This window comes from Globicephala melas, chromosome 2 (genome assembly GCF_963455315.2).
Source record: "Globicephala melas chromosome 2, mGloMel1.2, whole genome shotgun sequence".
Lineage (NCBI taxonomy): Eukaryota > Metazoa > Chordata > Mammalia > Artiodactyla > Delphinidae > Globicephala > Globicephala melas.
Window position 1 is genome coordinate 4,937,542 of NC_083315.2, and position 26,877 is coordinate 4,964,418.

At 42.8% G+C, this 26,877-nt stretch overlaps 1 protein-coding gene across 1 annotated transcript in view; it reads left to right on the forward strand.

Annotated features, from left to right (window-relative positions):
* Positions 1-26,877, forward strand: part of ST8SIA6 (ST8 alpha-N-acetyl-neuraminide alpha-2,8-sialyltransferase 6) — a 135,793-nt gene that overhangs the window by 70,841 nt on the left and 38,075 nt on the right. Inside the window, exon 3 of the mRNA XM_030832384.2 lies at positions 5,588-5,677. Coding sequence (XP_030688244.2) covers positions 5,588-5,677 — 90 coding nt within the window. The remainder of the gene's footprint in view (positions 1-5,587; positions 5,678-26,877) is intronic.

The following is a 26,877-nucleotide window of genomic DNA, read 5'->3' on the forward strand; positions in this document are numbered from 1 at the left end:
TAAAAGATAATGATGACATTACTTTGTAGGGACTGAATCACTTGTTCTGGTTAAGAGATATTCTTTGCATTTTCAGAGCCTTAATTATTATTAGTTTTCAGTACCCATTGTAGTCTCTAAGCTTCTTGCTATGTTGTAAAATCTTGCCAGTTGGTTTTCAACTCAAGTCTGACTTATGAAGATAGAATTTCAGATCAGCCACATAGATAACAATGATAGCAGAAATGCTTGTTTTTGTGTATCTTTCCCCTAATCTTATTAAAGATTTTTTCCCCCGTGGCATACTGAAGTGATGAAAACGTGCCTGAAGGCTTGGTTGCCGGTACCAAAAAAATAAATCCTATAATTAAATAATAAAAGCAATCAAAATCCATAATCTAAGACTCGCAAGGAATGGAAAAAGAGGAATTTGTACCACTTAATGGTTAGCAAACAGTCAGTAAAAGATGAGACTGGAATTACGGTCAAGGGCCAGGTCCTGGATGGCTCCGTGTGTCCCTCTGAGGCTGAGGGGGGACACGGAAGGGAAATGACACGATCAAATGTGTTAGCAGGACCACCCACCTGGGGACCATGAGGATGGATCAGAAGGGAAAGGGCCTAGCGTACTGGACACCATGAATTTATCAAGGCACCAACCCACCTACCTGGGTGATTTTGTTCCCAGCAGTCCTTGGGGGCAGGTATAGGAATGCATTAGGCCAGATGCTGTATTGCTCCATTATGGCAGATTTGCAAGGTGGATGTGACAGAATGTTGAAGGAGCAGGAACTTGGGCATGCTGGTGAGATGCTACCCATGCTGCTAATGAGCAGACAAGCAATCTTGTCTAGTGACGTGCAAGCAGAGATTGTGATCTTGTAATGGAGCAATTAAAGAGACGTTGGCAGGGCAGTTGTTAGAGCCGTCTCAGTTCTCTGGTCTGGGACGCCTCAAGCACTAACTTGGTTCATCAGGTTCTAGCAGATCTCCAGGAGGATGGCCACCGTCCCTCCGTGACTTGTCCTGGGAGGCTATCTCCACTGTGTATTTGGCAGATGGTATGTGGGGTGATTCTTTTCTTTTCTTTGGCTAATTCTGGTAAGAAGTTCTTTAAAAGGGCTTTCACCAGCAAATTGAAATTAAAAAAAAAAAAAGAGCTATCAGAGTTGATGGAAAGATAATTATTATCTTTATAATAGATAATTATCTATTATCTTATTTTGAACCCATGAGAGTCTGGCCCCAGAGATTTTGGTTCTGAGAGGTTTTTTTTTGTCTCCCAGACCCAACTGCTCAGACCGCCAAATTGAGTTAGTTTGTGGGGGGCAGGGGTCCCTCTCCGTTCATATCCTAGACTTCTACCTACAGCAGCTCTGATGTGCTTTCTCTGCTGCTTTCTTTACCATTTCAAGTTCTCCCTGAACATCCAGTCCTTTTGGATGGGCCATTCCAACGTGATCCCCAGTCATCCTTCCTCAGGTTATAAATCAGCCCACACGACTTGTAGCCATCTCATCTTCTGCCAGGTTACTGTGACCCCAGGTCTTTGGTTTCCTACTTTCATCTCCTTGTATTTCTCTCTGTCCCCTTTGCCTTGTCTGAGAGATGTCCCCAAATCAGAAGTTGAGGAGGATTTATTCTAATGTCTTCGTCTGTGGTGGATGCCATCTTCTCAAATAGGATCATGACCTCTCTCAACTCAAACCTGGGAAGGTTTCTTCTTTTCCTCTCTCAAGAGCAAGTAACTCCCTTGTGGTTTTCCTCATGAGCTCAGATCTAAGGAACGTCTAATTCTCACTTATTCCCACAACGGAGAGGACTGATGGTCTAGCCCTCTCCCTGGAAGGTCTAATGCCTTCCACTTCTCCACGGGTCCTGGCATCTCTTACGGTGTCAGGTCTTCAGACATCTTAAAACATGGCGGTTATATTGTTAATTTGTATTTCTGTCACTTTGAATAACAAACATTGTTGAAAACAGCATGAACTAGGAGGCTTGTCTAAGAGGCAGTGAAAGGGGCTATATTGGCCAGATGCCTAATGTAGACAAACATTTGAAGTTTATGGGTTCCACAGGTCAGTGTTTTAGCATTTTCCTAGGAAGACTTTAATGACATTAGATGAAAAGGAAGAAAACTAGGAAGATCCTTTGAATGAAAAGGGGGCAGGAGAGAAAGAGAGAACTCAAGGGGCTCCCCTTTCTGTTCCTTTTGCTGTGAAATGACTTCTGTGGGTGGGAGAAGTATTACCATACCATCCCCTATTGTAATAACAACAACTGAGGAAACAACATAGAATGCATTTAGGAGAACAAGAACACAACATTTATTCAGTAACTTTTGTGTATCAGCTGTTTTTATACCCATCCCGTGTTATCCCTTGTCTTGGTCCATTCAGGCTGCTGGACCTGGACCGGGTGGCGTATAAATACCAGAAATTAATCTCTCACAGTTCTGGAGGCTAGAGGTCCAAGATCATAGCATGTGCAGGTCTGGTGTCTGGAGAGCCCACTTCCCCATAGACAGCCATCCTCTCATTGTAACCTCACAAGGCGGTAGGGGACCAGGAAGCCCTCTTCGGCCAATTTTATAAGGGCACTAATCCCATTCATGATCGCCCCCTCCTCATGACTTCATCACCTCCCAAAGCCCCACCTCCTAATACCATCACCTTGGGGGCGAGGGTTTCAACATACGAATTTTGGGGGGACACAAACATTTCATCTGTAGCATCCCTATAAACTACCTTATTGAGTAAAGATTTAGAAAGGAAACTCTTGGATTTAAAGGCCAAGGTCAGAGAGTGGAGCCCAGATTCAAGGCTGGCCCTGCTGGCTGACACCTAAGGCCCCTTTTGTCCCTCCGGCTTCATTCTTCACTCTCTCACCTCCACTTCCCCGCAGGTACCCTCATGTGCTTTCCATGGGCCTTCTGTGATTTCAGTTGGGCAAAGCTGTTTGGACTTTTTATTAACAAGGATACTCTCCGATTTAAGGAAAGTGCTCTGACACCAAACCCTGGGTACCTGTTTGTCACAGTTTCACAAATTCAGTCTTGCGAAGCCATCAGAATTCAAAGCACTGCTGGCTCAGTAATTCACTTCATTAACGGTGCTGCCTGAAAAAAATACACAGCAAATTAGAAATAAACAAATCCTTGGAAAGTACGGTAATACATTCAGAAAGCACAGAAGGTGAGGCACATAGACAGAAGGAGGACGGAAGTGGGGAGGGGGGGACTTCCCTGGTGGCGCAGAGGTTAAGAATCCGCCTGCCAATGCAGGGAAGACGGGTTCGAGCCATGGTCCGGGAAGATCCCACATGCCACGGAGCAGCTAAGCCTGTTCGCCACAACTACCGAGCCTGCGCTCTAGAGCCCGCGAGCCATAACTACTGAGCCTACGTGCCACAGCTACTGAAGCCTGCGTGCCTAGAGCCCGTGCTCCGCAGCAAGAGAAGCCACCGCAATGAGAAGCCCACTCACTGCAACAAAGAGTAGCCCCCGCTCGCCGCAACTAGAGAAAACCCGCGCGCAGCAACGAAGACTCAATGCAGCCAAAAAAAAAAGATAAAGAGGGATTTTGTGAGCCCATATGTATTTTGTGCACTGTCTTTTTAGACAGCACTTCTGGAGGATTAATTATGAATCTCTCTTGTTTATATCTTTATCTTGATACCTCCTGCCACCTCACCTCCCATATCCAACTTACTATGAAGTCCTGGCAGTTTTACCTCCAGAATAGATCTCAAATCTGTCAGCCTCTCTTCCTGCCAACGGGCAAGTGGATGTGGGCTTCTGATCCACTCTTGGATCCTGATCGCCTCTTTCTCTGGCCACAGAGGATGATTGCCCTTTTCTGACAACCACTGTGCAGTCAGGTCGGGCATGCAGCTAGTTCTGGCCAGGCTGAAGCATCCGGATACAGAGGAAGACCTTCCAGCACTTTCTTCTCCTGCCACAGCGATTATGGAAGTGGGTTGTTGAAAGGAAGGTGCCCCAAGAGCGCAGTACGCAGTATTCCTAGATCGCAGGGAGCACGGCCGCCCTAGAGAGCTACCCAGTGTCTAGTGGGCATTTCATGAGTAAGAAACAGACCTTTGTGATGCAAAGCAACTGCCATTGGGGGATGTCTGTGAGCGCATCATAGTCTGTTCCATCCTGGCTGGCAAAGCAAGTTGCCGTCCTCTCTCTCCTGGAGCCCTGCAGAAGCCTCCTAACTGTCCCACCTTTTCTGTAGTCCTGCTTCCTCTCGTTTCATTTCTCAGTCAACTACTTAAAACGCACCTGAGGCCAGGCCCATCCATCACTCCCTGCCCCTAACCTATTGCTCCCTGGGTCCTTAGGGTCCATTCTAAACCTGGTTCACCAGGCCTGTGTGCTCTGGCCCTTACTTACTGCTCCAGACACCCTGTAGCCTTTCAGCCTTGAGCCCCACCGGCCTCCGTTCAGCTCCTCACACATTCTGGGGCCTTTGCACATGCTTTCCCCTCTATCTGGAATGTTCCCCCCTCTTCCCAAAGTAACGCCCTTGGATTACCCTGGGGATCTGCACCCAAATGACACTTTCTCAGAGGCCCCCCGCCCCCAGGGTGCAGGCAGCTCCCCATAGTACCCACTGCTGTCTTCAGGATCCTAATAACCACAGATCAGAATTCGGTATTCATTCCTGTGGTTGGTTGGTTGATATACATCGTTCTCTTTAACCAGACTGCAGGCTCCACTAGGGAAAGGGACTGTGTGCTGTGTTATCCAGCTCGGTATCCTGTCTCCTGTGCCTGGCTCCCAGCACATGTGAGATCCTCAGCAGATACCTTCAGGATGATTAAATAGATGCACTACCAGGAAGTTGGAGTTGTGTGCATGTTTTTGAAGTGTAGGGAAAGTGGTGGTTGATATATTTTTGAGCATTTACTGTGGTAGGCGTGGTACCAGGTGTTTTTCATTGTTCCCTCTATCGTGTATATATCATGACAATAGCACTATGGGGTAAGGACTAGAGATGCAGAAACAGAGGCCTCAATCAGTTCAGTAGCACATGTGTGTCCGCAAGGCTCGTTAGGCAGCCCGACTCCATGACCCATTTCCTTAACTCGCTTGATTTGGTTTTGTTCCAACTCCAGTTCTTCCAAGTTCATAAAACAATAGTAACAGACCCTTATATCACAGCTACTGTAATAATCAAAGGCCAGATTTATCTTGCCTTCTTTTGGGAGAGCATTACAGATGTCCTGTGTCTGCATGCTTCCTAGCCGGAGACATCTTTTAGAAATAAAGCCTGCTTACACACACGATGATTAAAACTATTCAATAACTTGTTCATTGTGCATACTAACCTCAAAGTATGAGAACATGAAAATACAGTCCCCCATGGAGTGTTCTTTTCTGTTTGACTTTATGTCAAAAAAAACTTTCTTTTTTCTTTTTTCATTTAGACCCATTGTTGCAGGTGAAAATATCAATTTCCTTTTCCACAGAGAAATCCAATAAAGGGATGAAAATCAGACCTCAATTGGGCCCCCATTATCAATTCAATCTGCTTTTTGTTAACCGTATCTCATAAGCTCTCCTTTTAAATCAATCTCTTTTTGAATCTCTTTCACAAAACAGCACGTATCTGAACGAGAAGTTCCTCCCGCCGACAGAGAGATGCCAAAATCTTCAAGCCGGCTTGGAGACTTTATCTAACAAGACGAGAAAGTAAGTTCTACTCTTTGCCTTGAATGTAATTTCTTTAAAAAAATGGAACTTTATTTATTTATTTATGGCTGCACTGGGTCTTCCTTGCTGTGTGGGCTTTCTTTAGCTGTGGTGAGCGGGGGCTACGGGCTCTAGGCGTGCGGGCTTCAGTAGTTGTGGCTCACGGGCTCTAGAGCACAGGCTCAGTAGTTGTGGCGCACGGGCTTAGCTGCTCTGCGGCATGTGGGATCTTCCCGGACCAGGGCTCGAACCTGTGTCCCCTGCATTGGCAGGCGGATTCTTAACCACTGCGCCACCAGGGAAGCCCTCATTTACTTTTAAAATAGGTGTTTTGTAAGTGTCAAAAAATGTTTCACGGCATCTTTGAAATCATTTGGAAAATAAGACTGTTCACGAGAAAAGGAAATATCAGACAATAACGCATATATGTGGAATCTAGGAAAATGGTGTAGATGATCTTATTTGCAAAGCAGAAATAGAGACACAGATGTAGAGAACAAATGTATGGATACCAAGGGGGAAGGGGGGTGGGTGGGAGGAACTGGGAGACGGGGATTGACACATATACACTATTGATACTGTGTATCAAGTACACAACTGATGGGAACATACTGTAGAGCACAGGGAACGCTACCTAATGCACTGTGGTGACCTAAATGGGAGGGAAGTCCAAACGGGAGGGGACATCTGTATGTGTCTGGCTGCTTCATTTTGTTGTGCAGTGGAGGCCAACCCAACAGTGTAAAGCAACCATACTCCAATAAAAAATTTGAAAAAAGACTTCACATGGAGGCATGACCTTGGGCTTGGAGAAGCTCCGTCGGGTCAGGGGGATGGTGAGGGGCTGAACAGTGCAGACCAGGGTCCGACCCTGGCACTGGGGACTCTGCGTATCTGTCCCTGAATCCACATTCACTAGACACTCCGTGTAGTCTTACCAGCTCAGCTTTTCTAGGCCCTGGCTCTTTTTGAGAACCCCATGGCATTCCGGACCCTAGTCTAGAGAAACGCGCACCTGTATCGAGCTGCTTGCAGTCCCATGAAGGTTAACAGGTTGACCCCACGCCCACCCCCGCTCCCGCCCCAGCTGTGGTTCACTTGCAGCTTCCCACACCTGCTGACGATCCTGTATTTCAGAGAGTCTCCAGCACCATCTTCTCCGAACTGGGGAAAGGGAGCTCGAAAAGCTCCGAGCTGCGTGCAAGGAAGAGCTACTCGTGGCCTGAGAGTCCGATGGTAGAGGCGCTGCCTTGGCTGTCCCGGGAAGGGGCGGAGTCTGGCGGTGCGGGGGGGCGGGGGATGCGCGTTCGGGCGGGGCCAGGGCTGGCACCTGTAAATCTCCCTGGAAGGGACTCATCAGAGTTGCAGGTCGCTGCGCGCTTGCCTGACCGAGTTGGAAAGTTGTGCGGGGTGAGAAGGAGAGCAGGGTCCTCATGGCAGTCTTGTGCAAGGGAGACCCAGCAGCCTTTCCTTCTCTTTTTCTTCCTAATAGTCAGTCTGGCGATCAGTCTTTCTCTCTCCTCTGTCTTCCTCTCCTCTCTCTCTCTCTCTCTCTCTCATACACACACACACACACACACACACACACACACACACACACACACACATCTCTTCCTCTTTTAATGTTAAAAACAGTTTATGTGAGGAAGCAGTTAATGCTGCCTGTAATCCATGTACTTCCATCCCCGGGGCGGCGGGGGGGGGCGGGGCGGGGCGGGGGAGGGAAACTGCGGTAGGCAGACTGGTCTAATCTCCTTTCAACTAGACCTTGGGTAATAGACCAATAATACTCGCCGAGAGGAAGGGACCGTTGTCAACTGAATGTCCTAGCATCTGCTCCCTGCCTGAGGAATTACTTATATTAAATGGAACCCAGGATCCGTGAGGCAGGTCTCCCTGGAGAGCATCACATGGGCTGTCCAGCTCTCTAGGTGTACAGGGAAATGTTTCCTAGTTTAAATATTCCTGCTGTGTAAGGAACCCAGGGACCTCACTTAGAGACCTCACCTACTCTTCTGGGCCGGAGGTGCACGTCCAGTGCAGGAAGCCAGGACCGAGGAGGCCTCCTTGGGCGTCCCAGGTGCCTCTGCTTTGTCTGAGCCTCCCGACAGCCTGGATCCTTGAAGTTAGTGGGAAAGCCTACTACCCAGTAAGATTTCTGATTTGAGTGAATCTGGTTTGGCAGTCCAGCCCTGTATGCTCCTGTATGTTAGCTCAGTTTATTACAATGGATAGTCCTCTGGAAATGTTTGTTTTCTTTTCCTTCAATTCCAGCTGATGGGCCTAAGCGTCCTAGAGAAATCCACTGTGCTGCGTACTTGCATTTGCTGCACGTGACCCACTTCTCTCCCTTCACCACAGTTTGGTCTGTGTGCCGCTTTGCCCCGGGAGGCCGACCTACAGGGACTTCATCCATAGGCTCCTGGCTCCTTTGTCACCTGCTTTTCTTTGCATTTGACTCAGAGGAGAGCCCTAGAAATGGATCAGGAAGGGGGAGGAATGAAAAGAAGCTTTTCTCTTGTGATGTTGCTGCAGGCGAATTACATCCTTGACCGAAGGAAGGTGTTACATTCTTAATGAAGGTCATGACTTTTTTTTTTTTTTTTTTTTTGCGGTACGCGGGCCTCTCACCGCCGCGGCCCCTCCCGCTGCGGAGCACAGGCCCCGGACGCGCAGGCTCAGCGGCCATGGCTCACGGGCCCAGCCGCTCCGCGGCACGTGGGATCCTCCCAGACCGGGGCACGAACCCGCGCCCCCTGCATCGGCAGGCGGACCCTCAACCACTGCGCCACCAGGGAAGCCCGAAGGTCATGACTTTTGTTAAGTGTCTCTCACTCTCCTTTTTCACTTCATTCCCTCCACTGGACTCTTCAGCCTAGGGGTGAGCTCCTAATGGTTCCCTGATACTGTATTTGGATTTTCCTACATCCAGCCCAGGACTTTGGGAAAAGTGCCTTCTTTAAGCTTTTCTCAAATGACTCGGTTTGAGCAGGCCACTGTTTTTGCCGGGACCCTGGCTTATGGTAGATGGGCCAGAACTAGCAGTTGCAAACGCTTCTTTTCTTGCACAATAAATACGTTGAATTTTGAGGTGGACGTAAAGCAGCTCACGCATTATAGACGGCACTGCACGTCTGTGTTGATCATATTCGAGCCATTGTTTTGCTTGTTGTTTGCTGGAAGTTTTCCTGAGGGACTCAAATTCCACATGTCTTGCAGCACCACGCCTCGAGAGTAGAACTTGGAAAAATTGGTCCTTGCTCCCCGTTCCCTGCGACAAGCCTGTTGTATCCCTTGCCCGACATGTGAGTCAGTGTGTGAAAGCTTCAACTGACTCTCTTCACCTCTCTCTCTCTGATACGAGATGTCTTTGTTCCGCAGAGTGACAAAAGTGCTTAACGTAACCATGACCCGTAGCTGTACTTGGGAGCAAAGCGCTTGAGTCAGCGTGGCGGAAGGTTCTTTCATCACGGAAGGTGACGTTGTGTTTCAAGGCAGAGAATCTTACACCCCCTTTATGGGCGTCCGCAAACGTGGTTAACTGCAGCACGCGAATGAGATGGCCTGGGCATATGGTCTCATGTTTGCTCTCACTTTGTTCCTATTGGTTTGGATTTGGCGCTAAGACCTTTTCTCGGCTGTTTTTTAGAGAGATGCCTTTTCATGACCTGCACCGTTTTCAGCCAGCTCGTGCAATTAGCCTGCACTGTTATTCTGTTCCGCAGAGGTCTAGAGAAAGTAGGCATGAATTACCCATTGTTATGAAAGTGTTATTTTGCACTCAGGAGACTAATTTGTTCAGTTGTATTGTCTATTGTCCGGAACTGCGCGTTCTGCGACCACTGTTGTTACAGACGTACAGGGGACAATCAGGAAAGCTATTCGGTGCGTGGTGATAAAAGGCAATTTCATTTTCTTAGAAATAATGATTTAGCTCTGTTTTTTTTTTTTTTGCCTCTGTGTGGCACGTGGGATCTTAGTTCCCTGACCAGGGATCAAACGGGCGCCCCCTGCAGTGGAAGCATGGAGTCTTAACCACTGGACCGCCAGGGAAGTCCCTAGCTCTGTTTTTTTCATGGTCTGTTAAAGAGTTAGAATTTTCTCTTTCCCCAGCCAATTTGTCCATTTCAGATGCTAAAATGGAATTTAGGAAGAGGGCACTACAGTGGGAGGGAAATGGTGCTCTGTCTCCCACTGGTCTTGACTTCATTTTTCAATAAAAGGAAGTTAAACAGTTGCCATTGGGAAGACCATCGAGATGGGGTACCTTGTATCACAAGTCTTTATTTTCTGTTTAAGACTCTGAGCTCCAAGACCATGAGTTTGTGGTTCTGTCCATGGTGCCTGTCACAGGGCTCAGCACATAGTACTTGCTCAGTAAGTATTTGTGGGATTAAACTAATGAATAAATAAATATACCTCTTAGATCCTCAAAGCATTTTCTCTACCATCTCTAATTTGTAGCTCTTAAAAAATTATCCATAAACTTCAACTCATTTTTGAAACCTATCTTTCACTTCTCTGGCTCTGTCTCTTACTTTGAATCTGAAGTTTTCTGGTTTTTCCTATCTCGTTCTTTCTCCCTGAATGTTTCTCTGGGTTTCTCCATCCCAAACCTTTTTCTACCAGGTGTCTCCCAGATAAAATATTATCATGAACTAAAATGCTACCTAGCCGGGGCTTCCCTGGTAGCGCAATGGTTAAGAATCGGCCTGCCAATGCAGGGGACACGGATTCTTGGTCCAGGAAGATCCCACATGCCGCGGAGCAACTAAGCCCGTGTACCACAACTACTGAGCTCACGTGCCACAACTACTGAAGCCTACAAGCCACAACTACTGAGCCCACATGCCACAACTACTGAAGCCCACACGCCTGGAGCCTGTGCTCTGCAACAAAAGAAGCCACCGCAATGAGAAGCCCGTGCACTGCAATGTAGAGTAGCCCCCGTTCACCGCAACTAGAGAAAGCCTGCGTGCAGTAACGAAGACCCAATGCCGACACACATAAATAAATAAATAAATAAATTTATTTTCTAAAAATCTGTAACATACTACCTAGCCATCTTATCACTGCTAGTTTGCATTTTTCAGTATGGCAAAGATTATTTGTAATATTTTGTGCTATGTGTATATGATTGTCAAGTGTTGACCGTATGAATATCCAAGTTGTCCATCTTAATTCACATTGTTTCAGACCAATGAGCTGGTTTTTCAAGAGGAGATACTTCAGAGGGGCTGATCCAGGAAATGAACTCATTCCTCCCCATCTTAGGTTTTGCTGCCTCTGTTCCTGTGCCTTTTTCTTCCTGTGTTCCTCTTCCATTTTCCCAGATGATCCTGGATCCCAAGAAAATGTCCATCTACATTTCTTCAGTTTCCACCACCTGGTCAGGGTAGATGAGCTACTCCAACAAAATCTCCCCTAACGCAGTGTCATAACACAATCTTGTATTCTCTCTCATGCAGCATTCAGTATAGATGTTCCTTCCTGGTCAGGCAACTGTCCTCTGAGTACTGACTCAGGGATTCTGGCTCTTTCCATCCTATGATGCAGGCATCTTCAACAGGTGACCCCAGGGTTGCTGCTGAAGGAGAGGATGCTATGGAGAAAGCACACCCAGCTTGGAGTGGACACACATCACTTCCATTCACGTTCCACTGGCTGGAACTAGCCTACCTAGATGTTTCGGGTCATGTGACTGGGCTTGGCCAATAGAACGTGAGTGGAGCTGGCACATGCTTGGCGTGGGGGAGGTAGTTTCTGGCTGGGATGCCGCTTACAGCAACAGCTATGCTATGGAAACGGAGCGCCCATCAGTGACGTCAACCAGATATTTCTGCGCCATATGTATTAAATAGCTCTGCCGTTCCCATCATTCTGTTGACCCTAGGCCCTTCAGTCTTCCTTAAAGATGGAAGGAAACATTTTTCTTAAACAACCGCAATCTCTTATATCTTCTGAACACTTGAGTAGTTTAAATAGTACTTCTAGGGAAAGGAGCTATTTAGAGCTCTTCTTAGGGACAGAGTGTAAGCCACTGCCCTGTAACTTCCTGCGCAATCACCGGGGCATGAAAAAGTTGCTTGTGTTCAAATAGCTTTTCTTGGTAAGATTCAGATTCTCAGAATTAAGGTTTGGAAGCCAGGCTTGCATAGGCTGGGTGTGGCTTGAACCATACACTGCTTGGTGAGTGTGTATGTCTGATGAGCTACTTCATGCCGTACCATTTAAAATTACTGAGAACAAGAGAATTTTCTGAAAGGATCATCTTAATGGGGCATCCTAAAGATGTCTGGTCGAAGGCTCTGTTTTGCAGGATGAAAGGCAAAGTGAATTGAAGGCTGGCCCCAAGCGTTCTTCCTGTTTATTATCTCAGAGAGCACAGCATGACCTGAATTGCAGCTTGAAAAGAAGAAGTATAAATTATGGCAGATCAGGCTTCAAAAAACCTGACTCTGAACATACCACTTGATAGCCTGTTAACAAAGCAAGTATTCCTAAGTTTTCACTTGTCTGTCAGGAAAAACAGCTTGTGGTCATTTACAAGATTTTCTCGGCATAGAGTGATGTATGACTTGTTCACCTAGCTTTAAATCTATGGTGCTTTCTTTGCTTCTTAAAGAGATACCCACAGTTTTGTCTGTCTTTTCATCTCTGACCCTTTAACTTGCCTTTTGTGGTCAGCTTTTAAGGACTAGCCCTTAAAATCTAGCCCTACTTCCTTTCCTTGGTATTGAGGTCAGAAAGAAGAAGTTAACACAAAACAGCCCTTCATACCAACTTGGTGTGTTCTTAGTATCTTGTGATGTATCTCTTGGTAACCAAAGGAGTGGCTGTGTTTGCTCGTATAAACTTTTAAGGTGGGGCAGGTGAGCTAACATCGAGGCTATGATAGAAGTCTCTGAAAAGTTTTTTTTTTTTGCAGTTGTGTCAAGTCTGTCAAAAGGTGGTTTAGCCATCATTCTGTGCCTCAAAGAATACATAAGAAATAAACCATCATACAATTTAAGAGCGTGAAGGAATAGTCTCTTAAATTCTTCTAATCTGTATACTTTTTTATGTGTAAGTTTTGTTTTTATAAAAAATCTAATTTCCTCAGTTTAAAGATAAACGTGGGATCATGCCTTGTTCAGAGTCAGGCAACCAGTTAAAGACAAGGTGGGAAATAAAATATTTTGTGTGTGGTTGTTGATGCTAGAAGGGAACTGGAGGAATTCTAGTCTGAATTGCTTAGTTAATACGTGGCAAGAGTTGCTTAGTATCGTTTGTTACCATGCTGAAGATTGGAATCGTGAATTACTTGATTATAAGTGTTTGTTGGTGGAAACAAAACCGACTTTTCCCTCAGAGGAAAACTGAAACACTGACTTTCTCGTTATACTGCAGTCTTTTTTTTTTTTTTTTTTTTGCGGTACGCGGGCCTCTCACTGCTGTGGCTTCTCCCATTGCGGAGCACAGGCTCCGGACGCGCAGGCTCAGCGGCCATGGCTCACGGGCCCAGCCGCTCCGCGGCATGTGGGATCTTCCCGGACCGGGGCACGAACCCGCGTCCCCTGCATCGGCAGGCAGACTCTCAACCACTGCGCCACCAGGGAAGCCCCTATACTGCAGTCTTGATTATGTATTCACATTAGGCATTCTTTCCAATTTTAGAAGTGGGATGGAGAAGGAAAGCAAATCTGTCATTGATACTTTTGCCCACCACTTTCAAATGCGTTAAAGGTATCGTTTCTTTACTGTCTGTGATAACCAGACTTCCAAGGTGGCACCCAGTGATCATTTCCTCCTGGTATTTACTTGTTTCTCCCCTGCCTCACTGAATAGGGCTGCCCTGTGTAAACAATACGATATCGCAGAAATAACGATGTGGGATTTCAAGGCCAGGTCATAAAAGGATTTGATAGTTCTGCCTTGCCTGCTGTTGGATTGCTCGCTGTGGGGGAAGCCAGCTGTCGTGTCATGGGGACACTGAGAGGTCCACGTGGCAAGGAACTAAGATCTCCCACCAACAGCAGCACCGCCTATGTCAGTGAAGCTCCTTGGAAGTAGATACTCCAGCCCCGACCAACATCTTGACTTTACATCCTAATGAGCTGCTGGGCCAGAACTATCCTGCTAAGCTACTCATGAATTCCTGACCTACAGAAACTGTGCAGTAATAGTTTATTGTTGTAAAACAACTAAGCCACTAATTTTTTTCATAATTTTTCACATAACCACGGATAACTAATTGACTACTCAATTCACAATCTTTATGATATTATATTTTTATCATAATGACAATTATTATGATTACCAAAATTATCAATAGTGGTAATAACAACTACCATTTTTGTGGACCTACTGTATGCAAGATAATTTAAGTATATCTACAGTCTTTGCAGTATTTCTTCAGAATAGCTTTTGTTATTCTAACTCCACGAGTGAAAGAGATGAAGTCGGAGGGTTAAATGGCTTGCAGAACATCAGACAGTTAGAAAAGGCAGAGCCAGGGCTTGGATGACATTCTGACTGTTTTTTTCTCACTAGTGTATGGTTCCAACCTTAATGAGAACAGAATTACAAGTCACAAGTACAGGAAGAGAAAGGCATTTGACTTTAAAATGCGAAGCTACTTAAAAGCAATCTTCCTCCAACATACCATATACTTTCCTCACTTTTTGTTCCTTATTTTACTTAAACATCCGTAATGTAAATATACACAGGTAGCTTTATCGTGTACAGCAACCGCTGCACCCTGATTGTAACTCGGGGACCAGGATGGCTTTTCTTGGTAAGATCACGGAAGATGGCTAATTATTGTCATAGTTCAAAACCAATATCTGAAACCTTTGGGTGTTTTTACGTTCTGATCATATATTAATTTTCAGTTTCAGAAACACACAGCAACTTCTCTGTGTCCAGCACTATGAAAGGCACAGAGACAGTTATTCTCAACCTGGAGGTGTGTATCATACTCCCTGGGAGCTTTTTCAAAGGATGCGTGGTTGAGAACGGGTTGAGAACTCTTGCTTAAGGAACACAATGATAAAGAAATTATTTCTACTCTTTTAACAGCTTGCAGTATATTAAGAAAGTCAGGGACTTCCCTGGCGGTCCAGTGGTTAAGACGCAGCACTTCTACTGCAGCGGCCGCGGGTCTGATCCCAGATGGATCGGGGAACTAAGATCCTGCATGCCACGCAGCGCGGCCGAAAAATAGAAAAGAAAACAAAACCAACGCAACAAAAAAACAAGTCAGATAGTTACAATACTTTAGTTTCTCCTTCTCAGTCTTTGTAGATTCCTCCGCATCTCCCCTCACTTTTGACACTGGAGTGTTCCAGCGCTCAGTCTTCAGACCTCATTTCTTTTCATCCTCAGACCTCAGGGGCCTCATTTAGTCTCATGGATTTAAATACCGTCTACATACTGATGATTCCCAAGTTTGTATTTCCGGCCTAGACCTCTTTCCAGGTTTCTATGACCTCTGCCCAGTGATCACCTCCCTGGGGTACTCATAAGGAATCTTGTGATCCTTATAAGCCTCACAGGATCTCCTGGATCCACCCCCCGAACTTTGTACTTCAGCACTGTTCTCCATTTCAGTTAATGGCAAGTCTATTTTTCCAGTGCTCAGATCTAAATGCTTGGAGTTATCCTTGACGCCTTTCTTTTTATCCATCCCATTGTCTGTCATTAAATCTCACTGGCCACCTTGAAGTCATACCCAGAAGCTGATCATTTCTTACTCACTCTATCACTTCCAGCCTGGACCGCGCCATCTTTATTCCACTCCTGGGTTGTGGCCAACTTCTCTAAATTGCTCTTCCGGCTTTCACCCCTGCTCTCCTAGAGACTCTTCTCAATGAAGTAGACAGTGGGAACCTTTCTAAATGTAAGTCAGACCAGGTCACTTTTCTGTTCTAATGTTTTCGCATTTCACTCAAAATAAAAGACAAAATTCCTAAAGCAGCCTACTACAAGGTCCTTAGAGCACTTCTCAAATATACATGTAATATATTTGCCAGCACAAAGGAGCTGTTATGGGTGGGAGCAGAGTTGCATCAGGCTAAGGAAATGACTACAAATGGTAAAGTAATAATTGTAACAATGTGTAATTGGGTTTATAACATTAATAGATGTAATATTGTATAACAAAAATTCCACAAAAAGAAGAAAAAGGGGAGAGACTGATATAAGAGTAATATTTTTATATATTAGAGCAATTAAGCTAGTATAAACTGAAAGCTGATTCTGATAAGATGTGTGTGGTAAACCCTAGAGCAACCACTAAAAATATAGTTAAAATTATTAAAGATGTCAAAATGGTACATAAGAAAAATTCACTTAAGGCATAGGAAAGCTGTAAAGGAGGAATAGGGGAACAAAAAAAATACACGAGACGTAAAAAAACAAAAGTAAAATGGCAGAGGTAAATGTAACTGTATCAGTAATAACATTAAATATGAGTGGACTAAACCATTCAATCAAATGGCAGAGACTGTCAGACTGGATTAAAAAGCATGATCAAACTATGCTATCTACAGAAGATACATTTTTGGATTCAAATACACACACAGATTGCAAGTAAAAGGATTTTTAAATGTATATCTTGCAAACAGCAACCACAAGAAAGCTTGAGTGGATATATTGATATTAAAATAAATAAACTTTTAAAACAAAAAGTGTTAGTAGAAATAAAGCAGATCCTATCATCATGAAAGGGTCAATCCAGCAGGAAGATATAACAGTTATAAACACATATACATCTAATAACAGAGCACCAAAGTACACAAAGGAAAAACTGACAAAGGGAATAAATAATTCAGCAATAATTGGAGATTTTAAATACTCTATTTTCAGTAGTGGATACACCACCAGACAGAAGATCAACAAGGAAATAGTAGAATTGAACAACACTATAAACCAGCTAGACTTAACAGACATCTATAGAGTACACCACCCATCAACAGAATGTACATTCTTCTCAAGTGCACACAAAACATTGTCCAGGGTAAATCATATGCTAGGTTATAAAACAAACCTCAATACATTTAAAGAATAGAACTAACACCAAGTATGTTGTGTGACCGCATTTTAATGAAATTTAAGATGAATATTCAGGAAAAATAACTGAGAAACTCACAAATCTGTAGAAATTAAACAACATACTCTTAACTGTGCAGTGGGTCGAAGAAGCAATAGAAAGGGAAACCAGAAAATACTTCGAGATGGATGAAAATGAAGACACAGTAGGCCAGCGTTTATGGGATATGCAGGAGGTGATAGCTAAAGTGTACAAGACGTCTTTTTGAGATGGTAAAAACGTTCCAAAATTGACTGTAGTGATGGTTGCACATATCTGCGAATACTCTAAAACCCACTGACTTCTCTGCTTTAAATGGGTGAGCTGTATGGCATACTAATTATACCTCAGTGAAGCTGTTAAAAACTTTAACAGGTCTGCAAATCTTTTGAGGATTTTATTTTAAGACAGAGTCTGATTCTGTAGGTGTGAGGCAGGGCCCGAGAATCTGCATTTCTAATAATCTTTCTATGTGATGCCAATACTGCCAGTCTGAGGTCCACACTTTGAATAGCAAGGCCTCTACCATCAGATTTCCTGCGACCTTTCTGGCCTCATCTCCTGCCACCTTCATGAGTGGATTCCTGAGTGACTCGTGTGTGATTTCCAACCAACCTGACCATCTTGCTGTTCCTCAAGCATACCGTGCCTGCCTCTACCTCTGGCCTTCACACTTGTCCTTCCCTTTGCATAGAATGTTCTTCGCATTCCCAAACCCCCATATGTGTATTGCTTACTTAATCCCTTTCTTCAAGTCTCTGCCCAACTCTTACCTCCCAGGGAGATCTTCCCTGACCACCCCACTTAGATTGCAGCCCTATTTCACATACTTTCTTTCCCTCTATTCCTGCTTTATTTTTCTTCACAGTACTATAAGTACATTATACTTCAACATGATTTTAATTTATGTATTATTTGATGTACAGTTTCTTAGGGCTGCCATAACAAATTACCGTAGACTAGGTGGCTTAAACAACAAAAATTTATTTACTCACAGTTCTAGAAGTCTAAGACCGAGGTGTCAGCAGGTTTGATTTCTCTGAAACCAAAACCAAGTCTCTCTCCTTGCCTTCTTGCTGTATGTATGAAGCGTACATACATGGTCTTTTCCGTATGTATGGTCTTTTCTGTATGTAGGCCAGCCTCCTGGTATCTCTCTGTAAATAAAAACTTCCTTTTCTTATAAGAATCCCAGTAGATTGGACTCGGCCCACCCTAATGGTCTCATTTCAATTTAATCCCCTATTTAAAGGCCTTATTTCCAAATATAGTCATATTCTGAGGTACTGGGGATTAGGGTTTCAACGTATGAGTTCGGGGGAACACAGTTCAACCCATACATTGGGTTTATTGTCCATAATCCCCTATTACAATATAAATTTCATGAGAATGTGGATTTTTTTAAGAAAATTTATTTTGTTCACTATTTTTATTATTGGTCTCTAGAACAATATCTTGCACGTAACAGATGCCCAGGAAGTACTTATTGAGTAAATACATGAAAACAAAAGGTAAGTGCTATAGAGATATTTAGTGGATTTAGGGTGGTGCAAAGGACATGGGAGAAAGAGATCAACTCTGCTTATGTGAGTCAGAAGAATTTAAAAGGCAAAAGGTTCATAGCCATTCATATATGGTTTAAAAATCTTACCAGGTGTAATATCCATGCTAGCTCCTTCACTCTTGTAACTCACTCTAACTATATAATGTTACTCTTTAAGAGATGGAGAACACTCAATTTATTGGTTCTTTCTGATTCCTTGCAACATATAGGATCCTAGTTCTAAAAATTGATAGTATAAGATCACTAAACGGTTATTTTCAACTCTGGATATCATATGTGGAGATTTCTTTCCATAAACTTGAAAAGTGGGTCATCTTTCTTTCATCTTCAGAAATTATACAGCAGTAGTGTTGTGAGGGAAAACGCGGGAATCTTCAATAGCAGCCTCAGTCCTTGTTTATTCATTCTTTCCATCCTGGTGATGTATTTGCATGTTGCAGATATTTGTGAAGGGGATACTTTTTAAAAAAAATATCTTTATTGGAGTATAATTGCTTTACAATGTTGTGTTAGTTTCTGCTGTACAGCAGTGTGAATCAGCTATATGTACAAATATATCCCCATATCCCCTCCCTCTTGCGTCCCCTCCCACCCTCCCTTATCCCACCCCTCTAGGTGGTCACAAAGCACCGAGCTGATCTCCCTGTGCTATGCAGCTGCTTCCCACTAGCTGTCTATTTACATTTGGTAGTGTGTATATGTCCACGCCACTCTCTCACTTCATCCCAGCTTACCCTTACCCCCTCCCTGTGTCCTCAAGTCCATTCTCTACATCTGCGTCTTTATTCCTGCCCTGCCACTAGGTTCATCAGTACTGTTTTTTGGGGTTTTTTTTAGATTCCATATATGTGCATTAGCATACAGTATTTGTTTTTCTCTTTCTGACTTACTTCACTCTGTATGACAGACTCTAGGTCCATCGACCTCATTACACATAACTCAATTTCCTTCCTTTTTATGGCTGAGTAGTATTCCATTGTATATATGTGCCACATCTTCTTTATCCATTCATCTGTTGATGGACATTTAGGTTGCTTCTTAAAATGATATTTTTTGTTGGACTGTGAGGTACTGCTTGACTTTGGCATTCTATCAGATTAGTCCAGTGAAGTAAATTGTTACCCCCAAATAATTCTGATGAATAGCACCATGAATAGCTTTCCACTTATGCTATGTATTCCTATTTCACCTTCCAGATCTACTCTCTACCTTTTTCATTCTTGCTGCGTGCTCCAGGAGGCTGATTTCCTTGTGCTACCTTAGTTGGAGTCTCATAACTTTTGGCTTCTGGTCAGGGTCACTTTCTGGAAGTCATTGGTATGAGAGTAAAAAATGGGAAGAGAGAAAGTTTGGGGTATTTATTCCCCTGGATCCCTCTCTGTGGGAGTGGTTTAGGGATGACTTCATCTTCTACCAAAGGCCACCTCTGCAGTCCTGTGACCTTCTTCTACACCTCTAGCCATAGCTCTTTCTGGCTAGTGTATGGACTTAGGGTGGTAAGAGCTTTCCTCCTCTACCCCTATTGTAGCCTTAGTGTGCTTCACCAATCCATGTAGCCTTTCCTTTACCACGTCCCCCCCCTTTGTAAATAGATACCCCTTTCCCTCTTGGTTGGCTAAAGTTAGTCACTGCTTGCAGTATTTCCTAGCACGTGTCTTAAACATACAATTACTGTCCAAACCCCAAAAGTTAATGATCCAGGACAGAGAAAGTGTTCTTTAAAAAAAACAATCAATATCTGACTTTTTCAAATGTGGCAATTTGGAGATTTCAGTGGCGCTGTGAAGAAGAACATTGGCATCTTTAGGAATTCATTCCTAAAGCTGTTTTGGAATACTTAACTTGTCTGAGGGACGCTAAAAGATATGCAGAGAATAAAAGTTTGAATCCCTTTCTCCTATGCCAAGTGACAATAATCACAGCATTCTAATTAGAAGTTACCATCACACAGAGTTAAAAACGATGTAAATAGAATTCTCCTGCTTCTAGTGGTTGAAATGTCAGTAAGTCAGTACCATGTGTATCTCAGTTCAGCCTGCTTGCTACATATTTCTCTTTTTTGGCTGTCACACGTTCATCAGCCATTCCTTTAGCATTTGCCTTACCTATTGAGGTGCTCCTATGTTGGGTGCATAAATGTTAACAGTTGTTATATCTTCTTCTTGGATTGATCCCTTGATCATTATGTAGTGTCCTTCTTTGTCTCTTGTAATAGTCTTTATTTTAAAGTCTGTTTTCTCTGATATGAGAATTGCTACTCCACCTTTCTTTTGATTTCCATTTGCATGGAATATCTTTTTCCATCCCCTCACTTTCAGTCTGTATGTGTCCCTAGGTCTGAAGTGGGTCTCTTGTAGACAGCAGATATACAGGTCTTGGTTTGGGATCCATTCAGCCAGTCTATGTCATTTGGTTGAAGCATTTAATCCATTTACATTTAAGGTAATTGTCAATATGTATGTTCCTATTACCATTTTCTTAATTGTTTTGGTTTTATTTTTGTAGGTCTTTTCCTTTCTCTTATGTTTCCTGCCTAGAGAAGTTCCTTTAGCATTTGTTGTAAAGCTGGTTTGGTGATGCTGAACTCTGTTAGCTTTTGCTTGCCTGTAAAGGTTTTAATTTCTCCATTGAATCTGAATGAGATCCTTGCTGGGTAGAGTAATCTTGGTTGTAGGTTTTTCCCTTTCATCACTTTAAATATGTCCTGCCACTCCCTTCTGGCTTGCAGAGTTTCTACTGAAAGATCAGCTGTTAACCTGATGGGGATTCTCTTGTATGTTATTTGTTACTTTTCCCTTGCTGTTTTTAATATTTTTTCTTTGTATTTAATTTTTGATAGTTTGATTAATATGTGTCTTGGCGTGTTTCTCCTTGGATTTATCCTGTATGGGATTCTCTGCACTTCCTGACTTGAGTGACTATTTCCTTTCACATATTAGGGAAGTTTTCAACTATAATCTCTTCAAATATTTTCTCAGATCAGCCATTCCTTTAAAAAGTATTGCCCACTGGAAATGATTGGCTGTACTGACTGAAAATCTTATACCGCTGTATTGACTTGCAGAATTTATTTCCATGTAGACCTGAGCTCTTCAGGGGTTTTATAGAAACTAATTACAAAAAACTGTTTGATCTACACAGGATACCACTTAGAAGCCTACTGACTTAATATTATTGGGGTGTCTCCACCCATTTCAGTAGACAAGGTTTGGCTTTCACCATGAAGAGATGTTATAGGAAACTAAATCAGTACCTCAGCTGTTTACATAGGACTGATAAATGAATATCTTCAAGATAAGGTCTAGGCATCTAATAAGTACCCAATAAATACTTAATGGTTAAGTTAACTAACCATAAATTGTGCCTTTTGAAAAGTCCTGTTTATATCTTAATTGAAATAAAACTGGTCATAGCATGTGGGTCTTCATCTCCAAAGAGACGTCTCTAGCAAAACATTTTATTATTATTCTTTATTGAGGTATAGTTGATTTAAAATATTATGTTAGTTTCAGGTGTACAACGTAGTGGTTCACAATTTTTAAAGGTTATGCTCCAGTTATAGTTATTATAAAAGAGTGGCTATATTCCCTGTGCTGTACAATATATTTTCATAGCTTATTTATTTTATACACAGTAGTTTGTACCTCTTAATTCTCTACCCCTGTCTTGTCTTTTCCCCCTTCCCTCTCCTCACTGGTAGCTACTAGTGTGTTCTCTATAGCTGTGAATCTGTTTCTTTTTTGTTTCTTTTTTGTTTTTTTTAGATTCCACCTGTAAGTGATATCATACAGTATTTGTCTTAGAAAAATATTTTAAATTTTAATATTATATTTACCTAGTATCATTTTTATATGTTATTTATAATCTGTACCTCATTTTGAGTATTACTAATAATGACTGAAATAGATATTATTTATTCTTTTGAAAATAACTTGTTGCATTATTTAGTATGATTTATTATATGTCTTAGTACCAGAAAATACTTCTGATGGGACTGATTTTCAGTTTCATTCTGAAAATAGATGAGATGCAGCATGATATATTGGAAAGAGAGCCAGAGTGTGAATTAAAGGATGTGAGTTGAATTCTTAGTTCATCTGCTTACAGTACAACATTGAGCAAGCTGTTTATCTTCTCAGAACTTTTAGTTTTGTCATCCATAAAAATGGGGGTGATATCATAGGGGTGGCTGCCTCTCACAATTTTGGGGTGAAGACCATACTTTGCAATTGAAAACCAACTGTAACTGTAAATTTGCAGAATGTATGATGTGATTCAGAGCATTTTACTCAACAGGAAAATTCTATAGAGGCACGTTTGTTTCACAAATTGGCCCACACTCGTAGCATCCATGGGATTTTTCCTCCTCTAGCCATGCTTCCACCTTACAAATCATGATGGTGCTGTGGTAGTCTTAATTATCTCAAAAAGCTGGTTGGTGATTTATTGTTCAGTAGAAAAGGACCAGCATATAGGGAAAAAAACTCTCATTAACTTTCCTTATTCTTTAGTCTTCCCCTTTGTAATACCAGAGGATAATGCTTCATTTCTAGACATAAAAAAAGATTCTTTGAACATAGCAACTCCAGGAAGTAAGTAGCTTGAGTACTGTCTTCTGATTATAAAATGGCCAGGAGTATTTCTCCTTTTAAAATATTGATACATATGTCTGCTGTAATGTGTTTGACTTGGTTTTAAGTATCAGGGACTCTAAAGTCAAAAGCCCTTCTATGCAGCTAACTTACTAGTAAAATCAGATACATTATGATTGGCGTCTTTCAATATTAAGTTACATTGGAGCCAGCTACAATTTATTGGGAGACATACGTCCTGAAAACAAAACGTTTTTAAGACTAGACATACTTTACAATGAACTTTTATTCTAACTGGAAGTGGGTGATAATTTTAATGTTCTAGACTAAGCTTGATATAATGGGAAGGATGATTGTCAAAATGACACGAACTCTGCTTTTCAAGTACGCCAAAGTTAAAGTATAATATACATAAGAGTGCTTAAAACCTTTGGAGAAATAAAGTCATCTGTAATTTCCCAAGCTTGTAGTTGCTTCTTGCATCTAATATGATAGTTTTGTTTCACTGAGGCTTAGGACCCCTCTGAATCAGTTTTCTTGATGAGTCAGGTGTGGCAGCAAACTCTTACCTGGCCTTCTTGGCCAGCCTCCATAAGGCTCAGACTGGGGGGAAGACTGGAAAGTTCTGAGCCAGTCTCACAGGTTGTGGAACGGGTGGAGAAGGATAGGGGCAGTGGTGTGCTCACGTTTAACAACTAGCTTGTGGAGAATGCCCTGACTTGTCACATTTGCTGCTTCCAGTGATGTAAATTGTCCCACCTTGCCTAATTTCAAGCTACCAGTGGTTCAACAACCTGCTCACAACGTTGCTGGACACGTACCAGGAAGTTCTTCCAAGCTTGTGTGAGCCAGCTCCAGCACAATAATGAGAAAGAAAGTATGGAGCTAGGAAGAGAGGTTCCCCACACCCATCCTGCGGCAGCAAAGAGAGTTGAGAAAAGAGCTTACTCTCAAGTCCAAGAGTTGGCCAAAATGAGATAAGGATTTACTGTGTTTTTTGCTTTTAAAAGTTGCACAGGTTAGATCTCTCACAACATAACCCCTTTCCTCTATTTCCTGTGTGAAATCTCAGCAAATTCTGCATTGATCACGATTGAGGGAGTTCAAAGTCGAAGATGGAGGCAGTCATGGGTTAATCATTGCAAAAAGGGTAAAAGTGTAACCAGATACGCACACGTGCACACTCATTTTATTTCATGCTAAGAAATTGGGGGGCTTCCCTGGTGGCACAGTGGTTAAGAATCCTCCTGCCAATGCAGAGGACACGGGTTTGAGCCCTGGTCCAGGAAGATCCCACATGCCACGGAGCAACTAAGACCGTGTGCCACAACTACTGAGCCCGTGTGCCACAACTACTGAGCCTGCGTGCCACAACTAGTGAAGCCCACACGCCAAAAGCCCATGCTCCTCAACAGGAGAAGCCACCGCAATGAGAAGCCCGCGCACCACAGCGAAGAGTAGCCCCCGCTCGCCGCAGGTAGAGGAAGCCCGCACACAGCAACAAAGACCCAGTGCAGCCAAAAATAAATAAATAAATAAATTTATTAAAAAAACAAGAAGAAAAGAAAAGAAACTGGGAAAGTAGGAAGGATGAGTTGGGTTAATGGACTGGCTGAAGTGACTGACTAGCTACTGAGCTCTAATCTGAGGCTCTTCAGGCAATATGCTGAGGACGGGGTAGGCTTTAATATAGGGGTAGGTGAGTTGTGAACAGGTCAAGGGAGTGCACGTCAGCACTGGGGAATGTTACTGCGTAGAAGCCATAATCTGTGGAGTAAGGAAATATTGCTTTGAACTTACAGTAGTGTATGACCTCATTACATTTTGTATTTATAATTAAATTACACACGTATTTCCTGGGTTAACAAGAATAATCAGCTTGATCTGGGATTGTGTTAGTCTAGAAATGCTTAGCCATCGAGGTCCTGTGGGGAAAGGCATAGTCTAGAAAGGCAGCCAATGTGTAAACACGGAATGAAATTCGATGTGAGAAAGGCTATTATAGAAGTATTGGTCTAAGGACTCTGAGAACACATAGGAAGTAGCAACTTCTCAGTTCTTTATCAGGGCTTCTCTGGTGGCGCAGTGGTTGAGAGTCCGCCTGCCAATGCAGGGGACATGGGTTCGTGCCCCGGTCCGGGAAGATCCCACATGCCGCAGAGCGGCTAGGCCTGTGAACCATGGCCGCTGAGCCTGCGTGTCCGGAGCCTGTGCTCCACAACGGGAGAGGCCACAGCAGTGAGAGGCCCGCGTACCGCAAAAAAAAAAAAAAAAAAGCATATTCATTTAAATATACTGTAGGTTCAGCGTGACTAGAATTTTGAATTTTAGATATTTGGTCCTCAACAATGGCTGATGTATAATGCTCATTATCGTATTTATATCACCATGGAAAATACAACTTTTTAGCTCAATATGAACATTTTAAAAGTTTTTTAAGGGGTAAATGAAGTACAATATACTGTAACTTAAGTGTGCAGTGTGAGGAGTCTTGGCATATGTGTGTACCATTACTCCAGTCAGGATTAGGAAGACGTCCATCACCCACCAAAGGTTTCTCATGCTTTTTTGTCATCCGTTCCTCTCTACCACTGCTGCCCCTCTTGTGCCAGCCCCCGTTTCCAGGCAGCTCCTCACGGGCTCTCTGTCACTGTAGGCTAGTTTTCATTTTCTGGAATGGAATCTATGTTGTGTACTCTTCTTTTGTCTATATTTTTCCATCCTTTGTAAGTAGATGCCACGATCTGTTCATCCATTCACCTCTTATGGAGGTTCGCATGATAGTTATTTGGGGCTGTTACAAATAAAGCTGCCATACAAGTCTTTTTGCGGCTGTACGTTTGCATTTCTCTTGGAATACCTAGCCATGGAACGGCTGGGTTGCATGGGGTATATGTAGGTTTACCCTTTGAAGAAATTACCCAGTGGTTTTCAGAAGGAGTTGTAGATTTTCGTTCTCACCAGTAGTGTAGGAGAGTTCCACTTACTCTGCTCCTTGCCGAACTTAGTGTGGTCTGGCTTTTCAGTTTTAGCCACTCTAGTGGATGCATAGTAGTATATAATTGTGATTTTAGTTTGCAGTTCCCTAGTAGCTGATGTTGTTGAGCATCTTTTCATGGGTTGATTTGCGACCTGTTTATCATCTGTGGTGAAGTGTCTGTTCAAATCTTTGGCCCAGCTTTTAACTGGGCTGTTTGCCTTATTGAACTTTGAGTTCTTTACATATTCTGGATAGCATTCCTGGTACTGCAGATTTGCTGGTATGAATTCCTTTAGCCTTTTTATACCTGAAAAAGTCCTTATTTTACCTTCATTGTTTAAAAGGTTTGCTCACTCTCGAATCCTAGATCGACAGTCCTGCCAAATCCTGTACTGTATTTTAATGACATTGTTCCACTGCCTCTGACTTGCATTGTTTCTGGCAAGTGTGCTGTAATTCTTATCTTTATCTCTGTGTACATAATGTGTCTTTTTCCTCTTTTAAGATTTTCTCTTTATCACTGGTTTAAAGAATTTTTTTTATTATGTGCCTTGGTGTAGTTTTCTTCATGTTTCCTGTGCTTTGGGTTTGTTGAGCCTCTTGGATCTGTCGGTTTACAGTTTTCCTTGAATTTGGAAAATTTGCCACCATAATTTTTTCAAATTTTTTTTGGTTTCTTCTCTCTTTCTAGGACCATAATTTCTCATTTAGGCCCCTTGAGGTTGGCTCACAGCTGAATGATTCTCTACAGCTTTTTCATTCAACCTTTTTTCCCCTTTATGTTTCATTTTTAAGTTTCTATTGCTGTGTCTTCAAATTCACTAATCTTATTTTATTATACATCATGAGAAATTTAATTTCTTTTTAATTTAATAAATGAAATTTAAACAAAACTTTAGACTCTGACACATTTGGTTTTTATGATAGGATAATAATTTCTCATTTACTGTACTTTTCATGATATGTTTTATTTTGATGACTTAAGATACAGTT